The 19,638-nt window shown below is 35.7% G+C and overlaps 1 protein-coding gene across 2 annotated transcripts in view; it reads right to left on the bottom strand.

Annotated features, from left to right (window-relative positions):
- Window positions 1-10,436: 10,436 nt before the first annotated feature.
- The window catches only part of XPR1 (xenotropic and polytropic retrovirus receptor 1), a 194,236-nt gene continuing 185,034 nt past the window's right edge, over window positions 10,437-19,638 (bottom strand). The window contains exon 15 of one of the 2 annotated variants that reach the window (XM_074308511.1): window positions 10,437-11,122. In XM_074308511.1, the coding sequence (XP_074164612.1) occupies window positions 11,029-11,122 (94 nt within the window). In that variant the 3' untranslated portion in view covers window positions 10,437-11,028. Of the gene's footprint in view, window positions 11,123-15,490; window positions 18,023-19,638 lie in introns of those variants that run through there. The other variant, XM_074308512.1, reaches the window with a different exon arrangement.

The raw sequence follows: 19,638 nt of genomic DNA, 5'->3' as shown, positions 1-19,638 counted from the left end.
AGGGGTGGTGGGTACTTCTAATGTGAGAAGTGGTCCAAAGATGGAGTAAGCTTCCAGGTTGAAGAGGATTCCAAGGCATGATGGATAAAGTCCTGTTGAAAGTCAAGAACCTGGAGACGAAAACATAATTGTCCTGGGGATGGTCCTTGGTGGCTCTGGAAAGAACCAGCCAATCAAAGGGACAAGCCATAGGGGAGGAGGGCTTTGAGCAAAGTGGGAAGCAATTCCAACTCCCTTGCCCCTGGTTTGGTGCAGAAAGTCTCAGAAGCCAGTAGAGGTGTTGGGCAACAGTGAATAATAGATGCCAAATGAATATTCATTGAATGACTTGGATGAAACTATAAATGACATTCTTCTCAGGTTTTAGAATTTAACCACACTGGCAAAGAAATAGCTAATTTGTGGAACTGAAGAATGAGAATTCCAAGAAACACTGGAGGTGAGGCTCTAAAGCTGACATTTGATTAGGAACAAATAGGAACATTTTGCTCTTATATCTGTGATCAGAATATGGCAGCATGACTAGATAGCAGGTCATGTGAACAAGATTTAGGGATATTAGTTGACTGTAAGATCAGTACAGGTAATTAAAATTATTTAATTAGGTAATGAAACCTAGAGTAACTATTGCACAGGATGGTTGTTGTTATTGTTTGTCCTTCATTCTCAAAAAAGGACCATGACTTCGGGGAGCTGATTTTATGACTTGCAAATGAGTTACATTTAAATGAGGGAGGAGTGGGCAAGGTCACCTGAAGATCAAAAGTCATATGGATATGTATAAATGTCAACTCCTGCTTTTATTACAGAGATTGTGTTATGTATCATAGATGCCAAGAGGAGGCTCTTCTGGGGAAAATACATATTACATGAGTGAGCACTGTACAAGATAGGGTGTGATGAAAAGCAAGGAGACAGATTAGACAAAGAAAACTAGGAAGACCTGGGAAGATAGAAGAATCAGTGGAATCCTACAAAGAGAAAATATATTCATTCAATGAGCATTTATTAAGGTTCTTCTGTGTGCATTCAGAATTTAAAGACAAAGGGAAACAGTTCTGGCAGTAAAGAAACATATTCTATTGTGAGGAAATAACAAGTGATTCTAGGTCAGGGTACCTGTGACTGGAGGCATCAGTATAGGCTCTGAGCTGGAGGTGGTGCTTGAAATGAGCCTTGGAAGGAGATGGGAATTTTGCCAGAAAAATGAGGAGGAAGAGAGGGTGAAGGACTGTCACCTGGGCAAAAATGACGAGATGAGAGGAACATGCCTGATTTGAGCAACAGCAGATTAGCCAGTTTGGCTGGAAGCTAGAATGTTAAAGACAGAAAATGTCATCTGATCTGATCTGTGGAGTAAGGGAAAGATTCTGAGATGTGGAAATGAGGAGGCAGTGGGAAGTGCAGTCCTGGCAGGGGTTGCAGAGGCAGAGTGTGGGAAGTCAAATTCAGTCTAGTTTGGCTTGAATAGAGAGCGTGTAAAGGAGAGAGCAATACGAAATAAGATTGGGAAGGTGACTTGGAACCAGTAGTGTAAGGGAGGTGGCTCATGGAAAGAGAATTGAATTTAGGATGTGTTAGAATTGCAGTGTCCAAAAAAGAGAATTCATGCTATGGGGGCATTTTCTGCTCTGGGTCAAGCCACTCCCAGTGTATTATGCTAACTTCTGGTTCTGAATTTCAAGAGGGAAGTCAGGAAGACCTAAGTTCAACTCCAGCTTCAGATACTAGCTGTGTGACAGTGGGCAAGTCACTCACTTAATTCTGTTTGCCTCAGTTTCCTCATTTGTAAAATGAGCTGGAGAAGAATGGCAAACCACTCCAGTAGTCAAAAAAGGTCATGAAGATCCACAACTTCAACAACTGAACAACAATAACAGCAACAGCAGCTGCCTTGGGATCCCACTCTGGAGTTTTCAAGGATATAGGATCTCAGATCTTTATTTAGCTGGATGGAATCTTAGAGGTCTTCTGGCTCATGACTTTATTTTATAAATGAAGAAACAGATTCAGAGATGTTAAATGACTGGACAGGGATCCATTTCTTTCTCCACTAAACTAGGCTGCTTTAGAAATGTTGTAGAGGGGATCCTGGTTCAGGTCTATGGGTGCGATTAGTCAATCTTCTTCCCCATAGCAACTGGTAAAAGAAACAAGGACCCTCCATGGTTACCATGTACTTAGAATATAGAAGGAAAGGGGTCAAATTTGGCAGGTTTCACTACATCCAAACATTAGCAAGCAGCCAAAGTCCCAGAAAACATGACGGGAGGGGGGCAGGCAGAGAGGCATAGGGCCTATAATTGGGTTGAGCCAGGGAGGGATGAAAGTGTGATGAGAGGTAGCAGGGGAAAAGGGTTTTGCTCAGGCAAATCTGTCATGAATCCGAGGGATTAGGAAAGCAGGATAAAAATATCGAACAAGACCGAGCCTGATGGCACATCAAGAAGCTCGCCTGATTTAATTGACAAATCCAAGTTTTCTGAGATGTCATGCTGTACACAAGCTCTGAAATGTGGCTCTCTCCAGTGGAGACTGCTAGTTAGCAGTCTTCTGTCTTCCAGGGAGACAAGTTTAAACATTTCCATTTCTTGGGGTTGGATAACAAAATGATCCTGTCTTTAAATCTCTTTTCCAGTATACTATATTTTTGGAGGAAGTCATCCATTTCACTTAAGTTATCAAATTTATTGGCATAAAGTTGGGCAAAGTAACTCCTTATTATTTCTCTAATTTCCTCTTCATTGGTGGAAAGATCCCCCTTTTCATTTGTAAGACTATCAATTTGATTTTCCTCTTTCTTTTTTTTGATCAAATTTACCAAAGGTTTATCTATTTTATTGGCTTTTTCATAAAACCAACTCTTGGTTTTATTTATTAATTCAATAGTTTTTTTACTTTCAATTTTATTGATTTCTCCTTTTAATTTTTGTATTTCGAGTTTAATTTTTGGTTGGGGGTTCTTTTCCAGTATACTAATGATGCAGTTAGGAAATGAATAATTGTTTATCCATCCTAAAGATGACACAAAACTGGCACAAAACAATTAAATCTGTTGGATGACAGAATCTGGATTGAAAATGATCTTACTTGAACTGGAATAGTAGACCCTAAAGGGAACTTCAACTATAATAATCCTGAATGAGGGTTAAAAAAATAATTAAATAAGAATGGAGGACAGGAAGCAGTCATGTGTCACCTGTTAGTTGAAGAGAAGGCATTTTTATGTATTGGTAAAGTGACTTTACTTCATGGAAGTTCCTTGTTCAAAAAAAAAAAAAAAAAAAAAAAGGAAATTTAGCTTAATAGTAGCACATGTGCAAAGACACTCATCCTCATTTACATTTTGAGACTATTAGTCAATAAGCATTCATTAAATACCTATTGTGTGCCAGACACTGTGCTAAGTGTTAGCAATCCAAAAGAAGAAGCAATGTAATTTTGTGAAAAGAACAATGGAATTTGAAGTCCTGAGTTCCTCTCAATTTTGCTCTTTATTGACCAAGTGCAAATGAATTATTTAGTCTGAAAATTCTTATCTTGTTCCTTTTTTGGATCTTCTTTTCTGACTCCTTATATAATCATTTGCCAAATGTTCTTAGTTCTATCTCAGCAATGTGTATTAGAACCCTGGCATAAGAGATTGTAAGATCATCAGTTTCTAACTGGAAGGAAGTGGAAAGGACAAAGAATCCAACCTATCTGTTCTCTCCCTTCTGGTCCCAAGTTTAAAATCTCTTTTTGGTGCAGCTACCATAGTTGCCTTACACCTGATCTGCTTTCTTTCCAGAGCTGTCATTTGGACAACCACATTGGACTTTGCCCTGGAATGCTGAATTCAAAAGTCAGTAGAATATTTGCAATACTTAAATTGAAGAAATACTAGATGTTAGCATCTGTTACTCTTTTGAAATATCCAGTCTTTTACTTCTCTACCAATCCAAACTTCACTATCTTCAAATATACCAAATGTCTTCCACCCTTAAAAATATTTATTCAACATTACTATCCCTTCAAGCCATTTTTCAAAATTCTTTCAATCAAGCTGTCTACATGCCTTTCCTCCACTTCCTCATCTTATTCACTCTTCAGCCTTTTACAATCTGGCTTTCAATTGCATCACTAAATTGAAATTTCTCTATTCAGTTTCATAATTGCTAAATTTAATTGTCTTTTTTTTTTTTTTTCCAATTTTCAACCTTCTTGACTTTGCTGCATTTGACACCCTTTTCTTCTAGATCTTTTTCCTCTTTCCTCTCTGTATTTTCACAACATCATTTTCCTCAAACCTGTTTCACAATGTCTTTTGATGGCTCATCATATTATGTCCCCTCACTGCGAATGTTCCTCAAGGCTTCCCCTTTCTTTCTACATTTTCTCTGTTGCTCTTATAAGTTTAATTATTATTTTTATTCAGACAACTCCCAGATTTATATGTCTATCCTCAATCTCTCTTCTGGGCTCCAGTCCTTATCTCTGCTCACAGAATCACTCTCTTCTTCCATGACGCAAATCAAGTGCCACCATCTATACAAATTCTTTATGGATCCTTAGATGTCCTCCATTCTTAGCTGGGGTTTATTTGATGCCTATTTATTCTGTATATATCTATATGGGTACATGTAAGGTCATTGAAGGAGAGATTATTTAATTTTTTTTCTTTGGATTCATAGTTCTTAGTATTTAACATTGTAAGTTCTTAATAAAATCTTATTGATACTTTAATCTAGTTAGAAGAAAAATACCTCTAAAATGCTCTTCTCTGATGCCTTATTGTGGCATAGTGGCAGCCTTGAATTCTCAAAGTTTATGCTAGCTAAGTATAAATTTTGGCTGCTTCTTCCAATGCTGCAAAATTTTAAAGTGTGACAATGGACCAATTCTGCTGGGCATCCTCAATGGAGTTATTAGTAGGGCACTGATTAGCTTTGGCAATCACTATTCTATAATGGGCCCCACTTTCTCATGACACTATTAATATAGAAATGTAGAGAATAAAAGTTCCCATTTTGATTATTATATGTTGATTATGAAGATAGTTACCAAAGCAATGAAAAAAACCTTTGCCTCAAAGACTTTTTCTTAACAATATTTCCTATCCATACATCAAAATCATTCACAATTTCTTTAAAGCTAAAACAGAAATAAGCTTGTCCACTGTTCTCTGATCTTAAGCCTTAGATGAGGCATAAAATAAATGAGACTCAGTGAAAAGAATCTATTTAAAGTATTTTGCAAACTTTAAAGCACTAAAACAAACAAGTGCTACTATGATACCACTCATTGCAAACAGAGCTGCTACTTTGGGACTTTACGACAGTTCAGTACTCTATCTCAATGTGTTGTTATAGAAGTAGAAAGAACATGAGATAATTAAGCACTGTAATATTAAAGAAATCCATGCACCCAAAGAAATACTAAAGAAAGGAAAGGGACCTATATGTGGCAGAATGTTTGTGGCAGCCCTCTTTGTGGTGGCTAGAACCTGGAAAATGAATGGACGTCCATCAATTGGAGAATGGTTGGGTAAATTATGGTATATGAAGGTTATGGAATATTATTGCTCTGTAAGAAATGACCAGCAGGATGAATACAGAGAGGCTTGGAGATACTTGCATCAACTGATGCTGAGTGAAATAATCAGAACTAGGAGATCATTATACACTTCAACAATGATACTGTATGAGGATGTATTCTGATGGAAGTGGCTATCTTCAACAAAGAAAATCTAATTCAGATCCAATTGATCAATGATGGACAGAATCAGCTATACTCAGAGAAGGAACACTGGGAAATGAGTGTAAACTGTCTGCATTTTTGTTTTTCTCCCAGGTTATTTTTACCTTCTGAACCCAAATCTTCCTGTGCAACAAGAAATTCAGTTCTGCACACATATATTGTATCTAGGATATGCTATAACATAGTTAACATGCATAAGACTGCCTGCCATCTAGGGGAGGGAGTGGAGGGAAGGAGAGGGGAAAATTCTGAACAGAAGTGAGTGCAAGCGATAATGTAAAAATTTACCCAGGAATATGTACTGTAAAAAAAATTATAATTATAAAATTAATAAAAAAAAAAAGGAAAAAGAAATCCATGCATGATTTTCTAGCATCCATCCCTATAACCAAGAAATCTTTTTAAAGAAAAAGGTGAAAAAAAATCAACAAAATCAATTAATATATTAAAAAGTTTATCCAATGTTCCACATTTATGGATCTTCTACTTTTGCAAAGGACAAGGGAAAATATTTTCTTATGCCTCTTCATTAGAGCCATGCTTGTTCTTTTTAATTTTGCAGTGTTTACTATCATTTTTGTAATGGTTCTTTTTATTGACATTGTCTTGTGTATAATCATCTTGTCCCTGCTTATTTCACTCTGCATCCCTTTCCTAACTTCTAACACAATAATATTTCATCATATTTGTATATCAAAATTTGTTTAGTCATTCTTTTTTTTGAGATTTTTTTTAAAATTAACTTATAGTACACACTGTTTTATGGATCATGTTGGAAGAGAAAAATCAGAACAAAAGGGAAAAATCATGGGAGAGAAAAAAAGAAAAAAGTGAGTGTAGCATGTGTTGATTTATATTCAATCTCCATAGTTTTCTTTCTGGATGCAGGCAGCATTTTCTATCCAAAGTGTATTGGGATTGTTTTGGATCACTAAACCACTGAGAAGAACCAAGTCTTTCATAATTGATCATTGCACATTTTTGCTATTATTATATACAATGTATCCCTGGTTCTGCTTGTTTCACTCAGCATCGGTTGGTGTAAATCTTTCTAGGCTTTTCTCAAATCAGCTTGTTCATCATTTTTTGTAGAACAATAATTTGTTTCCTAACAATAATAATTTCCTAACTTCTCTGTATTCATCATACTTTGTTTCTTACAGCACAATATTTCATTCGTGTATCAAAATTTGTTTAGCTATTCTTCAATCTATACTTTGTTTCTAGTTTTTTGCTACCAGAGAAAGTACTGCTATAATTTTTTTGGTGTACATGGAGCCTTTTCCCTCATTGTGACTCCTTGATGTATATGTTTATTAGCAGAGGACTGACTTTCAAGTATCTCTAAAAGGGGAAGATAAATATGATCTCTTGGATTGGGGATGTTGTAGAGCAGCTGTGTTAGAAGTTAGATAGAAAAGGAGGGCATACAAAGGATTAATGACCTTTTTACTTTGTTAAAAAGCTTTCAGTTACATTTTAATCTGGTTCAGGCTGCACTCAGGAGGGTTGCAGACCTGTTAACTGCACAACTGATATCCTTGTAGATTCTTGTTTGGGTGTAGGTTAGACCATGAGGCTGGGAAGATTCCTTTCAATTCTTGGCTTCTGGGATTTCCCCATATCTTTATACCACCCTGACTCCCACCCCTACCACATACTCCTTGATCCAATGACACTGACCCCTTTAATAATTCATGAATCATTTCCTCTTAGCCATGGTCATTTTCTTTGGCTTTCCTTCATACTTGAAATGCTGTTCCTCATCAGCTACCCTGGTCTTTAAATTCCAGGTTAAAACCCCACATTCTACAGGAAGCCCTTCCCAATCTCTCTTGAGTCTCACATCTTCCCTCTGTTGATCATCCCATTCTTATCCTGCCTGTAGCTTGTCTGTATGTAATTGTTCACCTGTCTCCCTCACTGGACTGTGAACTCCTTGTTAGGAGGGACTGTCTACTTCTTCATTAGGTTGGAATTCTGCCAAACTAGTTTAAAAGATGTAAATTTTATAGTTACAGCATTCACAAATTGAAAAACTTGCCGAAATCTCTAACTTGAAATGTTATGGGAGAGAACATTGAAATGTAGATTGGCTGAAGATAACACAGCATCAGTGATTGTAGAACTTACTCAGGATAGCTTAAGGATAAGCCATGTCTTCTTTTTAACCCATCAACAGGCCTGAATGGCATCAGATGAAAAGGAAATTCACAATTTAATCAGTACTTCTGCTCATCCCCTCAGAAAATTCAGGATTTTGGAAATGACTTCAACTAACACTAAGTAATTGGAATGACCTCTCAATTCATTTAGGGGAATACATGGACAGCTAAGCAAATCAGCAGGAACATAAGCTGGGTCATTTGATTTTACATTTCTTAAATTTATGGTAATAAGGAATTTTTTTTTAAACTACTAACATCAAACAATCCCTTAAATATATCTGAGATAGCCAGGTGCCAAAATTGATGGACTTTCTAGCGTTAGCTCTGATTCTATAATGAGGTGCAGTTAGTGTAATTGGTGTAACATTTAAGTTAATATGGTGTTTTATAAATACCAAATTTCAGAGGCATATAAAATACATATAAAAATAATCTATTATCAGGTTGGCTAAGGAGGGAAGTGCTTTGTTTTGTTTTTTCCAAAGCAGCTTTCAGAGAGTTGCTAATTCAGTTGCTAATCTGAATCAATAAAGAATGCCCACACCAATGAAATTGCAGGGCCTTGCATTAGTGTTACTATTAGTTCTCAGAGTGTGACTCATGTATCCAAGATGCATACTGATTTTGGACTGAAAATATATTTTAATAAAATTTGGTAAAGTTCCTAGGTTTGTCCTTAAGGAAATATTGAGCACATAGATTTGTAGCATTAAAATAAAAGAGAAAGACTGAGGTGTCAAGCTAGAGTAAACACTTTTTTTCTTTTTGTATCTTCACTTCTTTAATTTTAGCTAGAGATACAAAGGAACTAACAATAGCTTTTTGTATAGAAAACATCTTATGAGTCATGACAGGTAATTCCTATATGAACATACTCCTTTGGTGATTTAAAATAGGTATAAGTAAACAAATAGGTAGGAGTAAAATAGAATTGGAACACAACATATAGTTGGTGTAAGAAATCTGAGTTTTCATTGTTTTATAATCAGATTTCAAATGGTTTCTGATCAAGGGAAAGCCTGTAAAACTATTAAGATTAAAAAATTGTCATCATTTTTCTTCTTTTCTCTTTTTTACAACATGGTTAATGTGGAATTATTTTTTGGTATCTGCATGTGCATAATGGATATTGCTTTGTCTTCTCAATGGGTGGGAGGACAGAACTTGAACTGAAAATGAAAATGAATTTAACATTTTTTTCCAACTCCTCATTCTCATTTATCCCACAAGTCTAATGTTGAACCTTCTCATTATCTCTGTCTTTCTCTCTACCTATCCAGCCAGTTCAGGCCTTGTCACCACTTGCTTGGACTATTTTAATAGCTTACAAACTGGTCTCCGATTTAAAAAAAAAAAAAAAAAAAAAGGGGGGGGTGGTTTAGTAATTAGGAAGTAATTAGCAGATGCTATTTTCATTGTTCTAATTATAATTGACAGGGCAGTTTTCATTTGTTATTTCTTGAAATAGTGTCTTGGCTTCATCCCTCTCCTTTCCACTTTTCAGAATCCCTTTATTCTTAAATTATCCCTCAGTCCATTTTCCGATTTTCCCATTTTTAAAAAACTTTATTCCAATATTTTTCTTATAAAGGCATTGTTTTTTTTATTTACTTGGTGTATTTTAATTTTTAAGACATCTATTATTTGGGTGTTTTATCCCGTTTCTTGATCCAAGCTATTTACTTTTTCCCTCCAGGGACTTCTTACCTTCTCTTTTCTTTTGAAGACTTCTTCCTATGAATTTCTACTTTCTACTTATGTATTCTGTAGTTTGCATTTTTGGGTGTTTCTGTATCAAATAGTTTACAGTGTCTGGGTTCTCCTATTCATGTACTATCCAACAGTTCCAATTTGGGTATTTTTTGTAGGACCAGACCTTGCCCTATCCAGTGCTTTTGGGCAGGGCATGCATGGTCAGCCCTGCTTGCTCTCAAACTGAAGCACCTGGCTTCCTGGGTGAACTCCCACTCCTGGGGGTTGGTGTCTAATGTGTGCTGGTAGGTTATGAGCTCTGGGTGGTTGCGCTTTGCCTTTTTGGATCCTTCTTTGGCACTTCAGGTCAGAATGCTATGGATCTGAGCTCCTTCTGAGCCTGGGGTTTGAATGATGTTTGTGCATACTGCACTCTGCTGCTCTTGTTGCTCTCCAGATCTGCTCTCTGGGTTTCAGACCACCCAGGGGTTGGCTTTCTTTCTCTTGCTGACTTTTGCAGGCTACAGATGTTCCTGGCTAATCTCATGCTATCACTGACACTTCTGCCTCTTCTAATGCCCATTGGATTCCAATATTTTGTCCTAGTTTGATGAGATCACTATTATTTACATCATTGACTTTTGATCATTATTTGATGTTACTATTTTTTTTCCTAGAGTGGGAATGTGGCAGCTAGTACATTTGCCTGTGTTAAGTCATTTTTGGCAGAAGCGCCTGCCTCTAGTCTATTTCAAATCCATGCTCCACAATTAAAATGATTTTCCTAAATTGTGTCTGCCACTCCTTGACTTAAAGAACTTCAGTTTAACTATCATCTCTAGTATCATATTTTACCTTTATCTCTTTTTTAATCCTTTTTTGGCCATTTTTGTAATGTACATGATCATTGGTACAGTATTACCTGTATATAAATTAAAATTAAGTAAAAATACACATATCATATTATCTGCATGTGTGCTTTACATTCTTAGTAATTCTAAGAATTTAAGGCCTAGATCTGTTCAGATTTGGGACAAATAAATCCCAAATGTGGATGATTGGTGCTTTTGTTCTCTGCTTCCTATAAATGAGAGTCAAAATCCTGTGTAATGGAGAGTTTCTTCTCTGATGCTGGCACTAGGGTTAGAAGATTCCCTGGATTCTGCCTCAGAGACAGCACACCATTATCCACACTTATCTCTGGCTTTAGATGCATCTTTCACCTAATAAATTAAGCACTCAGTTCTGTATCTTGCCCTTAGAAGTCAGAGGAGTTCTTTGGGAGCCCAAAAGTCATCAGATGAAATACTTTTCTTTCTTCTCTTTCTTCCCTTGGACTGAGGCACTCTCCAATTGCAGAGTCATGGCTTCTCCCTCTGGGGACTCATAGATGATTTAGCTGCCTTTGTTCTTTGACAAATGATCATGATCAGGACTGAGAGGAAGGTGCCGAAGACCACTGTGATAATACTTGCAACGACTGCAATGTTGGCTTCAGCTGTAGGAGTCGGGATTTCAGTGGCCTGTAGGAATAGAGTGGATTATTGGCTTTTTTGCTTTTTGGGGAGTTGGGGGTTGGGAGGCCTGTTGTGTAAGCAGTGGAGTAAGAAAAATCCTTCACACTTTTTGACCTGGAAAGGTGGAGGAGAGCCCAGGTGGAGGAGTGTGTGACCCAGGGTATCAGTTTTGGAGACCTTAAAGTGCAGGAAGGCGATTGGACAGTAAGGTTAAGGAAGCTTATAGCTGGCACCCCAGCCCCAGAAGCTGCAAGTTGTGGTCCCTTCAGTGGCAAAGGTGATTGACTGGAAATGTGGGTTTATCTATTAGATTCTGAGGAAAATAGTTTAAATTTTTTTTTTTTTTTTTTTTTTTTTTACTATTTCTATTATAGATTTTACACAGGATAGACTTAAGACAAAGCTTCAAAACCTTTTCCCCTTGAAATGTCTGCTCTATTCCCAGGTAGATTCAAGAGCAATCACATTCAAAAATTTAGGAAACACACATAAAAAGCAACAGACACCATTCAGCAGTGACAAAAGAGTCTGAAAACCGTTGGAAAACAAAGAGAGCTTATAATAATGGGGGGAAAAACAGTTGTGTAACCAATCACTTATTTTCTTTTAAAAACACATAACCACATTAACTTTTTGCTTTATACAACCATCTAGAAACTATGAAACAGTACCACATTGTGCATTTTAAACCTACTTCTCAAGAAGGGTACTCCACACTTCAACAGAATTCTATCCATTTGAGAAGGAAAAAGGAGACAGCTAATAGCGCAGTCACAGTTACAGCATGAGTCCAAGCAAGCGGCAATTCTTTGTCCTCACCATTTCCACTTAACCAAGAGTGGAGAGAAAGTGAGAAAGAGAAAGAAGAGAAAAGAAAGAAAGAAGCACCCGCGGAGGACTAATCACATTTTATAGTTACTTTTGACAACTACAGTTTAGGGCTTCAGAGAATAATCATCATTCAGACCAACACAGCACAGGAAGGGTGAAGAGAAAGGTAATAGTGGAGGAGAGGCTCGAAGACAAATACATTTTTCACCTCATGCCCCTTCCAAATACTGTTCATTGATACAAACCTCTGTGCTAAATCAGAAAAGAGCAAGAAAGTTAATTATCACATAATGTTTTAAAAGCCGAGGTGCTTTGCTGTCCTTGCTAAAGGGCTCACAATTCACTTTACAAACTCAAAAGAATAACATTGTCACAATCTAGTTGTGTTCCTAGGAATTCCTATAGTCTTCCTCCTTACTCCCACCATGCTGGTATTGCTACTGGGCACAAGGAAAGAAGGTCAGACTTTGGACTCCAAGGATAATGAGAAAGAGATATTATAACATCATCCTTGCCCTTAAAAGTCTGCACCTTTCTCGTAGTGCTACAGTTCTCATTAAACTTGTGGTGGTGCAGGGGAAAGAGAATAGGAAGAACTAAGGTTGTATGGGTTATGTTACAGTCAAGTAACTGGTTTTAATGTATACAAGTTGTCTATGTGATTACCAGACACATTGAGAGTCCAAGGCAAACAATGGGTTATTTGATTGTCCTCATTAAGTTGATGGCACCACAAAGCAGAACAAGATTGATTTTTTAAAAATTGCAATGATGAAACAAGTTCCAGCTTAAAGTTAGTATAATAATTCCTCTTATTTCAGGACAAATCCTCATTTTGTTCCTCATGCCTACTAAACAAATTAATTCAGGAGGGTGGTTCCTCAGGAGACGATTGTTTTCCTCTATACTACCAAAGCATTCAAAAGAAGGGCAACCAATTAATGGGTATCCTCTTCCTGGTCAAATTTGTCTTAAAAAAACAAAACAAAATAAATAAAGGAAGGCTGGTGATATCCACATCAAGCTCTTCCAAAACATGTTTTTTCTTTATTAGCAGAGGGTGAATAAGTGCTGGTTACATACTGGCTTGCAACTCCCAAGATAACATTATTTTCTCAAGCCCCCATTTATCTCCATATCCTATACCCAACACCACAATAACCTAATTTTATAGAGATTTATAATAAAATGTATAAAATTAGGAGACTAAAATCAGTAAAGAATCTAAAGTGGTTTCTAGACTAGTAAGGATGTTGTCTGGATGGAGGGCTATTTTTTTTTTTTTTAAAGTAATTTTCAAGGTTCTGTAATTCAACTTTTTTTTGATTTAGTTAAACCAGGCCACACATGTGATCAATAGCAAAGTCTAGATCCTCTGGAGAGGGATAATAAGACAAGCTGATCAAAAGAAGAGTGAACCTGATTTTCTGTTCTCCCAACTTTTAAAAAGATATTTCAATGTTGTTGATTTTTAGAGGAATGTTTATCTTTTAGTTGACATCAGGTTTATATAAAAATTTTAATAGGAATATTGAGAATGGAGTCAAGCAAATCACTAATGTAGAGTATTCACTTTTACCTGAATTGTTAAAATTCAAGAATATAATCGAGTTTAAAAAACATTGTGATTTGGGTGGCAGCAATTCAGAGCAATGCTGTTTTAACTGAATTTATTTTCACCGAATGAAGCATAACTGAAATAGGGAATTTCTAGGGAGTCTCAGGCTTGAAGCCTTCATATGAAGTACCTCTGGAGTCAATTTAATCAATCAGTGTCAATATATCAAGTCCTGTAAAAGGCATGGACTCAATAGGAAGAAAAATGTATTTATTTGAATATTCTTCTGAAAAACAAATTATTTTCCTGCCAACAGTTTAAGTTTTTTGTTTTCTTGTTTTGGTCGGGGCTAGCAGAAAAAGGAGAAATTCCTTTTAGTCATTTATTTCTAAAATACATTTGGGTATAATGAACTCACTCTAAACAAGTGACTACAGCAGAGAAATGAACAGGAAAATAAAAGGAATTGTCCATTACTAATGCATGGATTACTGGGAGAAAAAAAACCTCAAACAGGAGCTAAAAACAAGCAGGTTCTTAGCTGTCCTACTTCTATAGAGTATCAGACTGGTTAATATCTTATATGCTTTGCTTTTTAGCTCTTGCTACTCACAATGCATTTTTCTTCAACAAATGGCAATAATGGTTCACTTTTCTCCAGTCTTGCCTCACTTTATTTTGTCTATTAAGAGGTAGAGATAATTTTTTATCCAGATGTTCTGATTGTATTTAGAATTGTAGAATAATTATGGGTGGGTATAAATTGCAAGCTATCTCAAAGGAGGAGGTTAGAGTTGTGTCTTCAGAACTTTCCTTATATTAATGAGATTAAACAGACTTGGGGGAGGGGGGGGAGGAGTGGGGAAGTACTATCATCATTAATCCTAGGAATTGGGATGTCTTATAAGGCTACAGGATTCATCCTCTCCAAGACTACATATTTTGAAAATGGGAATTTAGTGGTGGAATGCTAAAAGGATCAAATAAGAATGTGGAAAAACAGTAAAAGGATAGATTGAGGAATGGGATTTTGACTTCTCCACATTCTTATAGAGGATTTTACTAAAAGCAATTTCATCTTTGATTACAGTAAGATATGAAACCATTTGTCAAGTCACTCACTTAAATCAAATACACAAACTTATTTGTACATAGAAAATTTTTTTTAGCTTCCTAACCTCTTTCTACATTACCAGTTTTTCTATGCCACCTAACCATAAAAGTAAAAACAAATATTTAATCTTAATTCCTTTATCCAGGGGATATTTTAATTGATTTTTTTTCCTGAAGCAAGAACAATATTAGATTATTTAAACATGTGAATTTTACCAGGGGCTGGGTTGTTTATCCTTTTAATTTTTTGATTATATGACTAATTAATGTACATTTCCTTAAATAGATAATTTGTTTGTGGAGAGCTTTAGGGAAAACTCTCTTAAAAAAACCACGAAATGGGGCTCAGCATTGGGCAAGCTTTCTTGGGTTTGGCAAATGGAGCAAGAAATCAGAGAAATTCTGATCACTTGGCAAAACTGTATATGTTACTTAAAAGAATAGCACAGTCCATACCTTTCTATTAAAAAAGAAATTTAAATTCATGTAGTTTGATCAAGATAAATATGAGAAAAAGCTCTTTGTTCCTTTTATGCCTTTAACAGGAGCACAAAATAATAAATTTAAATAAATATTACATATCTAATATGGTAGCTAAAAGTCTTTTTATTCTAAAATGGATTCTGCTAACTGGACAAATGTGTCCCTGATAATTAAAATTTAAATATTTTTATCTCCTAAGAGAAATAATCCTTATTAGGGACTAAGTTCTAAAATTTGAACAAAGACCAAATTGGCAGTGGGGTACATTGAGGGAAAAACAAACAGACCATCAGGACTCCTACATACTGTAGGCCAATTGCAGGATTTTATGGTAATACATTTTACAGAAATCCAGAAGAAAAATGGATGTTAGTTTCATTTTAAACTGATTTTGGGAACACAGAGTACTATTTATTCCATTTGTACAGAAAATAACCAACCCATCAACTGATATTAATAATTCAATTATAGTAACTCATGTTTCTTGGCAGACCAGTAGTTTATTCCTATGGCTCTAGAGTATACAACAAAATAGTTTAAGTCCAAGTATGAACTCTAAAACCCTTAATCTACCAAGAGCCACTAAATTACTACCACTGATTACTTAAAAAGACTCAGTTCTAAAAACTAAAATTAAAGGAAACCTAATTAAAATACTTCCCCGCCCCTCCATTTTTCTGGCAAAGAAAAATATTTGGCAAAACACAAAAAGAAGGAATAAAAGCCACAATATAAGGTAATGATCCAAAATTTCCCTCCCCTAGATTTATGGTGGGAACAAATTTAGGGAAGATTACCCATATTAAACAGAAAATAAAGAAAGCTCTTTTAAAAAACAACTATTTTTCACATGTTTACTCCTTGACACAATAGTATTAATAGTAACTTCTTTATGTGATCAACCTGTATGATCGTATTTTGGATACAGGGAAGAAGCACTAAGAACAAGGAGGCCATATTACAGATACAGTAGCCATGTTCTTAAAGATTGAATTAGTGATTACAGCTGCCTCTATTAATTTGTGCCTTAGTCTAAAATTAAGGCTGAGAACAATAGAAGTACTTTACTTCAATGCAATTACTGGTGTTGATTATGTACAGCAAGGCTAGCCAAGAAGAGGATAGTTGATAGCTAACTATAAATGTTCAGTGTTACTTCTGCCAATAAAGCCAACAAAGGTAGAGATGGACACTTCAAAATTTTGATTTGGATCTTAGAATTATAGAAAGCACATTGTTGTTTACATTGGTACTAGTTTCTATTATTTGTTGGTAGATAATTAAGGTTGGTCCTTTACCTCCAAATAATAATTATTTTTTTTTTTATGACTGAACTGTCAATCAAGGCTTTAGAACTTATTTTGATAGGTAAGGGAAGTCATAACAGGATAAAGACTAAGTAAAAATAACACAGGCAGTGTGTAGAAGTCATAACTGAATAATGGAACTTTCCTTTAAATGGCAGACCTAACAAACTGAAAAGTATAGTCCCCCTCCCTATGGAAGAACATGAGATCCAATGATCATACATCTCTTATAACCTCTGGGATGAATGGCTATAAAGGCTTCATGAGGCCAATGCAGTATGAAAGATAAAGGTTAATTTGTTCTATGTGCTCAGGAAGATTTCCCCTCCTAGGCAGATTCCTATTTGCTCAGAATCTGGTGTAATTAAGTGAAACCTTTAGGGACTCCCTGTTTAATGAGGGTGTAGAGTCTCTGAAACAGCCTGGTCTCCTAATCCAAACTCTGAGATAGCAAAGATCATGCTACAACTATCCTAAACTCCAAAGCTATGTTATGATAGAAAATCTGGCTACTTCTGCAGTTGAGTATGGAGTATGGGTAGATGTATTCCATCTCTCTCTCTCTTTTTTTTTTTTTAATTCTCAGAATCTTTTTCACAATTTTCACTCAAAAATGTGAAAATGTGAGGATGGACCTGTCATGAGAGGCATGTTCAGGTTTCCAAAGCAGCAGCAACTAAAAAAAAAAAAAAAATCAGAAACAGAAACTTTGGTTTAAAATTAAAAAAAAAGAAAAAAGAAAAAAGAAAGAAATTATCAAACAAGTACAAGTTGTCTCATGAAAGAGGCATTGCACGATGGAACCTTATGAAAAACATCCAAGGATAGATTCCCCCTAACTTTTTTCTTTACTGTTATTATCTTCATTGCACAGGACACAAGATTATTCTCTTATGGTTAAGTATCATAAATAATGAGAAAATTATATATAACAAATACATCCTATTTCCCAGTTTCCTCCCTTTCCCTCCCTCCCCCAAAATAAGAAAAGTTACATCAAATTAAAAAGTAGCTTCGTGAATGAAGGTACTGCTCTAAGTGCACTTTCCCTGCAAGTGCAGCCAGTGCCTTTGCGCTGGATATGAAGGAAAGGAAAAAAAAAAAAAAAAACTCAAAACAAATTTAAAAATCAATGTCCGGTTTTAACCAGTCAAAACCGGGCCAAGCAGAAGCCGAGTAATCTCGGTACTGTCCCATTATTGGGTCCTCGCTGTGCCTGTTCTTCATCCGGATAGTTTTCTATGTCCTTGTGATTGTAAACAATCCTTAAGATAACTTGTTTTGTTTTTGTTTTTTTTTTTTCCTTAAAATGTCCTCTGATTGGCAAAATGAAGTAAATATTTATTTTAAAAGTAGAAAATTAAAATTAAACCAGAAGAAAAGAAAAGAAACACAGTGAGCTTGTTTGGAGTCCATAGGATCCGATCCAGAAGAGCTCGGAAAATGTGTTAAATGTCTTCTCCTGTTTTTAGCTGGAAAGGTACCAGAGGCTGAGTTGGTCAAGGAAAGGGTTGTTGAATAGGGGGAAAAAAGGATGTAGATTTAGATTCAATTCATGTGTTAGCTTCATCATCTGTGTCGTCTATCAATACCTTAGTATCACGAGCCTTGGATCTGGGAATAAGAAAAGAAAAAGAATTACAAAGCTCAGTTATTAAATATAAAAATACACCAATGATGTCCAGTATCTTCTAAAACATACTAGTTAGAATCTATAGCTTGATATTAGAAAAATAAAAATCTGTGCTTATTTCTCACTGTAAGCACTGTCTCATCAAGTCTATAAAGATAATTCTCACATCTATAGCCAGCACTCCAGCTTCATATCATCAATGGCTCATTGGACATTTCAAATTGGATGTCTTATAGGTTAAATATATCCTAAACTCATTTTATATTATATTTCCTTCCAAGGCCACCCCTCCTTTTCTATTTTTTAGACTACACTAACATTTTCTTACTCAGCATATTCATTTAGTCATCAAGTTTTGATAATTCTACATCAAAACATCTGTAACATCTATGTCATCATTTATATCATATCTATAACATCTATATCTACAACACCTCTCATATCTGTCATCACGTTTACCAATGAAATCCAAATCTTTATCACCTCTTGCCCTTCACTTTAATTTTAAAGTGTTCCTTATTTTTTTTAAATTAAGGTTTTTCATTCAGCAAAAATACATTTTCCCCTTCCATAATTGAAAATGAAAAATAAAATGCCTTTTACAAACATGTATATTCAAACAAAACAAATTTCCACCAAAAAAATATGTCTCATCCTGTACTAAGTATTCTCTATTAAGAAGTGGGTAACATGTTTCACCATCAGTTCTCTGATATTGTGGCTGGCCATTATATTGATCAGAGTTCCTAAGTCTTTCAAAAGTGTTGTTATCAATGTAGAAATTGTTTTCCTGGATATATTCACTTTACTCTGTATCGGATCATACACATCTTCCCAGGTTTCTTTGAACCATCCCCTTCATAATTTCTTAAAGCACCAGTATTAAATAATATTTATATGCCATAACTTGTTCAGCCATTCCCTAATTAATGAATACTTCCTCAGATTTCCTTTCTTTGCCACCTCAAAAAAAGCTAAGAATATTTTTTGTATGTTCTTAAGAGGTTGTTTTGCTTAGGGGTAATTCTTCCTTACTCTACCCTCCCTCCAGTTCTTCCTTCTCCCTTTCCCCTTACTTCCAAGCTTTGAATGAAATGTATTAATGTACCTAATTCTCTATATGTATATGCAAATTCTTCCTTCCTTTGAGAAGTTCAGATGAAAATGAGATTCAAAACTAAGTCACAACCCTCATATCTTCTTCCTTGTTTGTAAAGATGTGTACTTATTAGGGACAGCTAGATGACTCAGTGGATAAAGCACCTGAAGTCAGGAGGACCTGAGTTCAAATCTGACCTCAAGACACTTAACATTTCCTAGCTGTGTGACCCTGGGCAAGTCACTCAACCCTAATTGCCCCAGCAAAGAAAAAGGGACGCCTACTTGTGTACCCCAAGTATGTGAGATAATTTCCCCTAATCTTCCTTCGTTTCCCTGTCATCCCTCACCCAGGTATTCATCTTACCCTCTTTTCATTTTTCTCTTACAATCACCAGGACAAAACAGAACCATTCTTAGACTTTGTCTGATTATAGACTCTTTCCTACAGACTCTGATGAGGATAGAATTAGGAAGGATGAAAATATCATCTTCCCAT

This window comes from Sminthopsis crassicaudata, chromosome 4 (assembly GCF_048593235.1).
Source record: "Sminthopsis crassicaudata isolate SCR6 chromosome 4, ASM4859323v1, whole genome shotgun sequence".
Lineage (NCBI taxonomy): Eukaryota > Metazoa > Chordata > Mammalia > Dasyuromorphia > Dasyuridae > Sminthopsis > Sminthopsis crassicaudata.
This window is presented reverse-complemented; position numbering and strand designations above follow the sequence as displayed.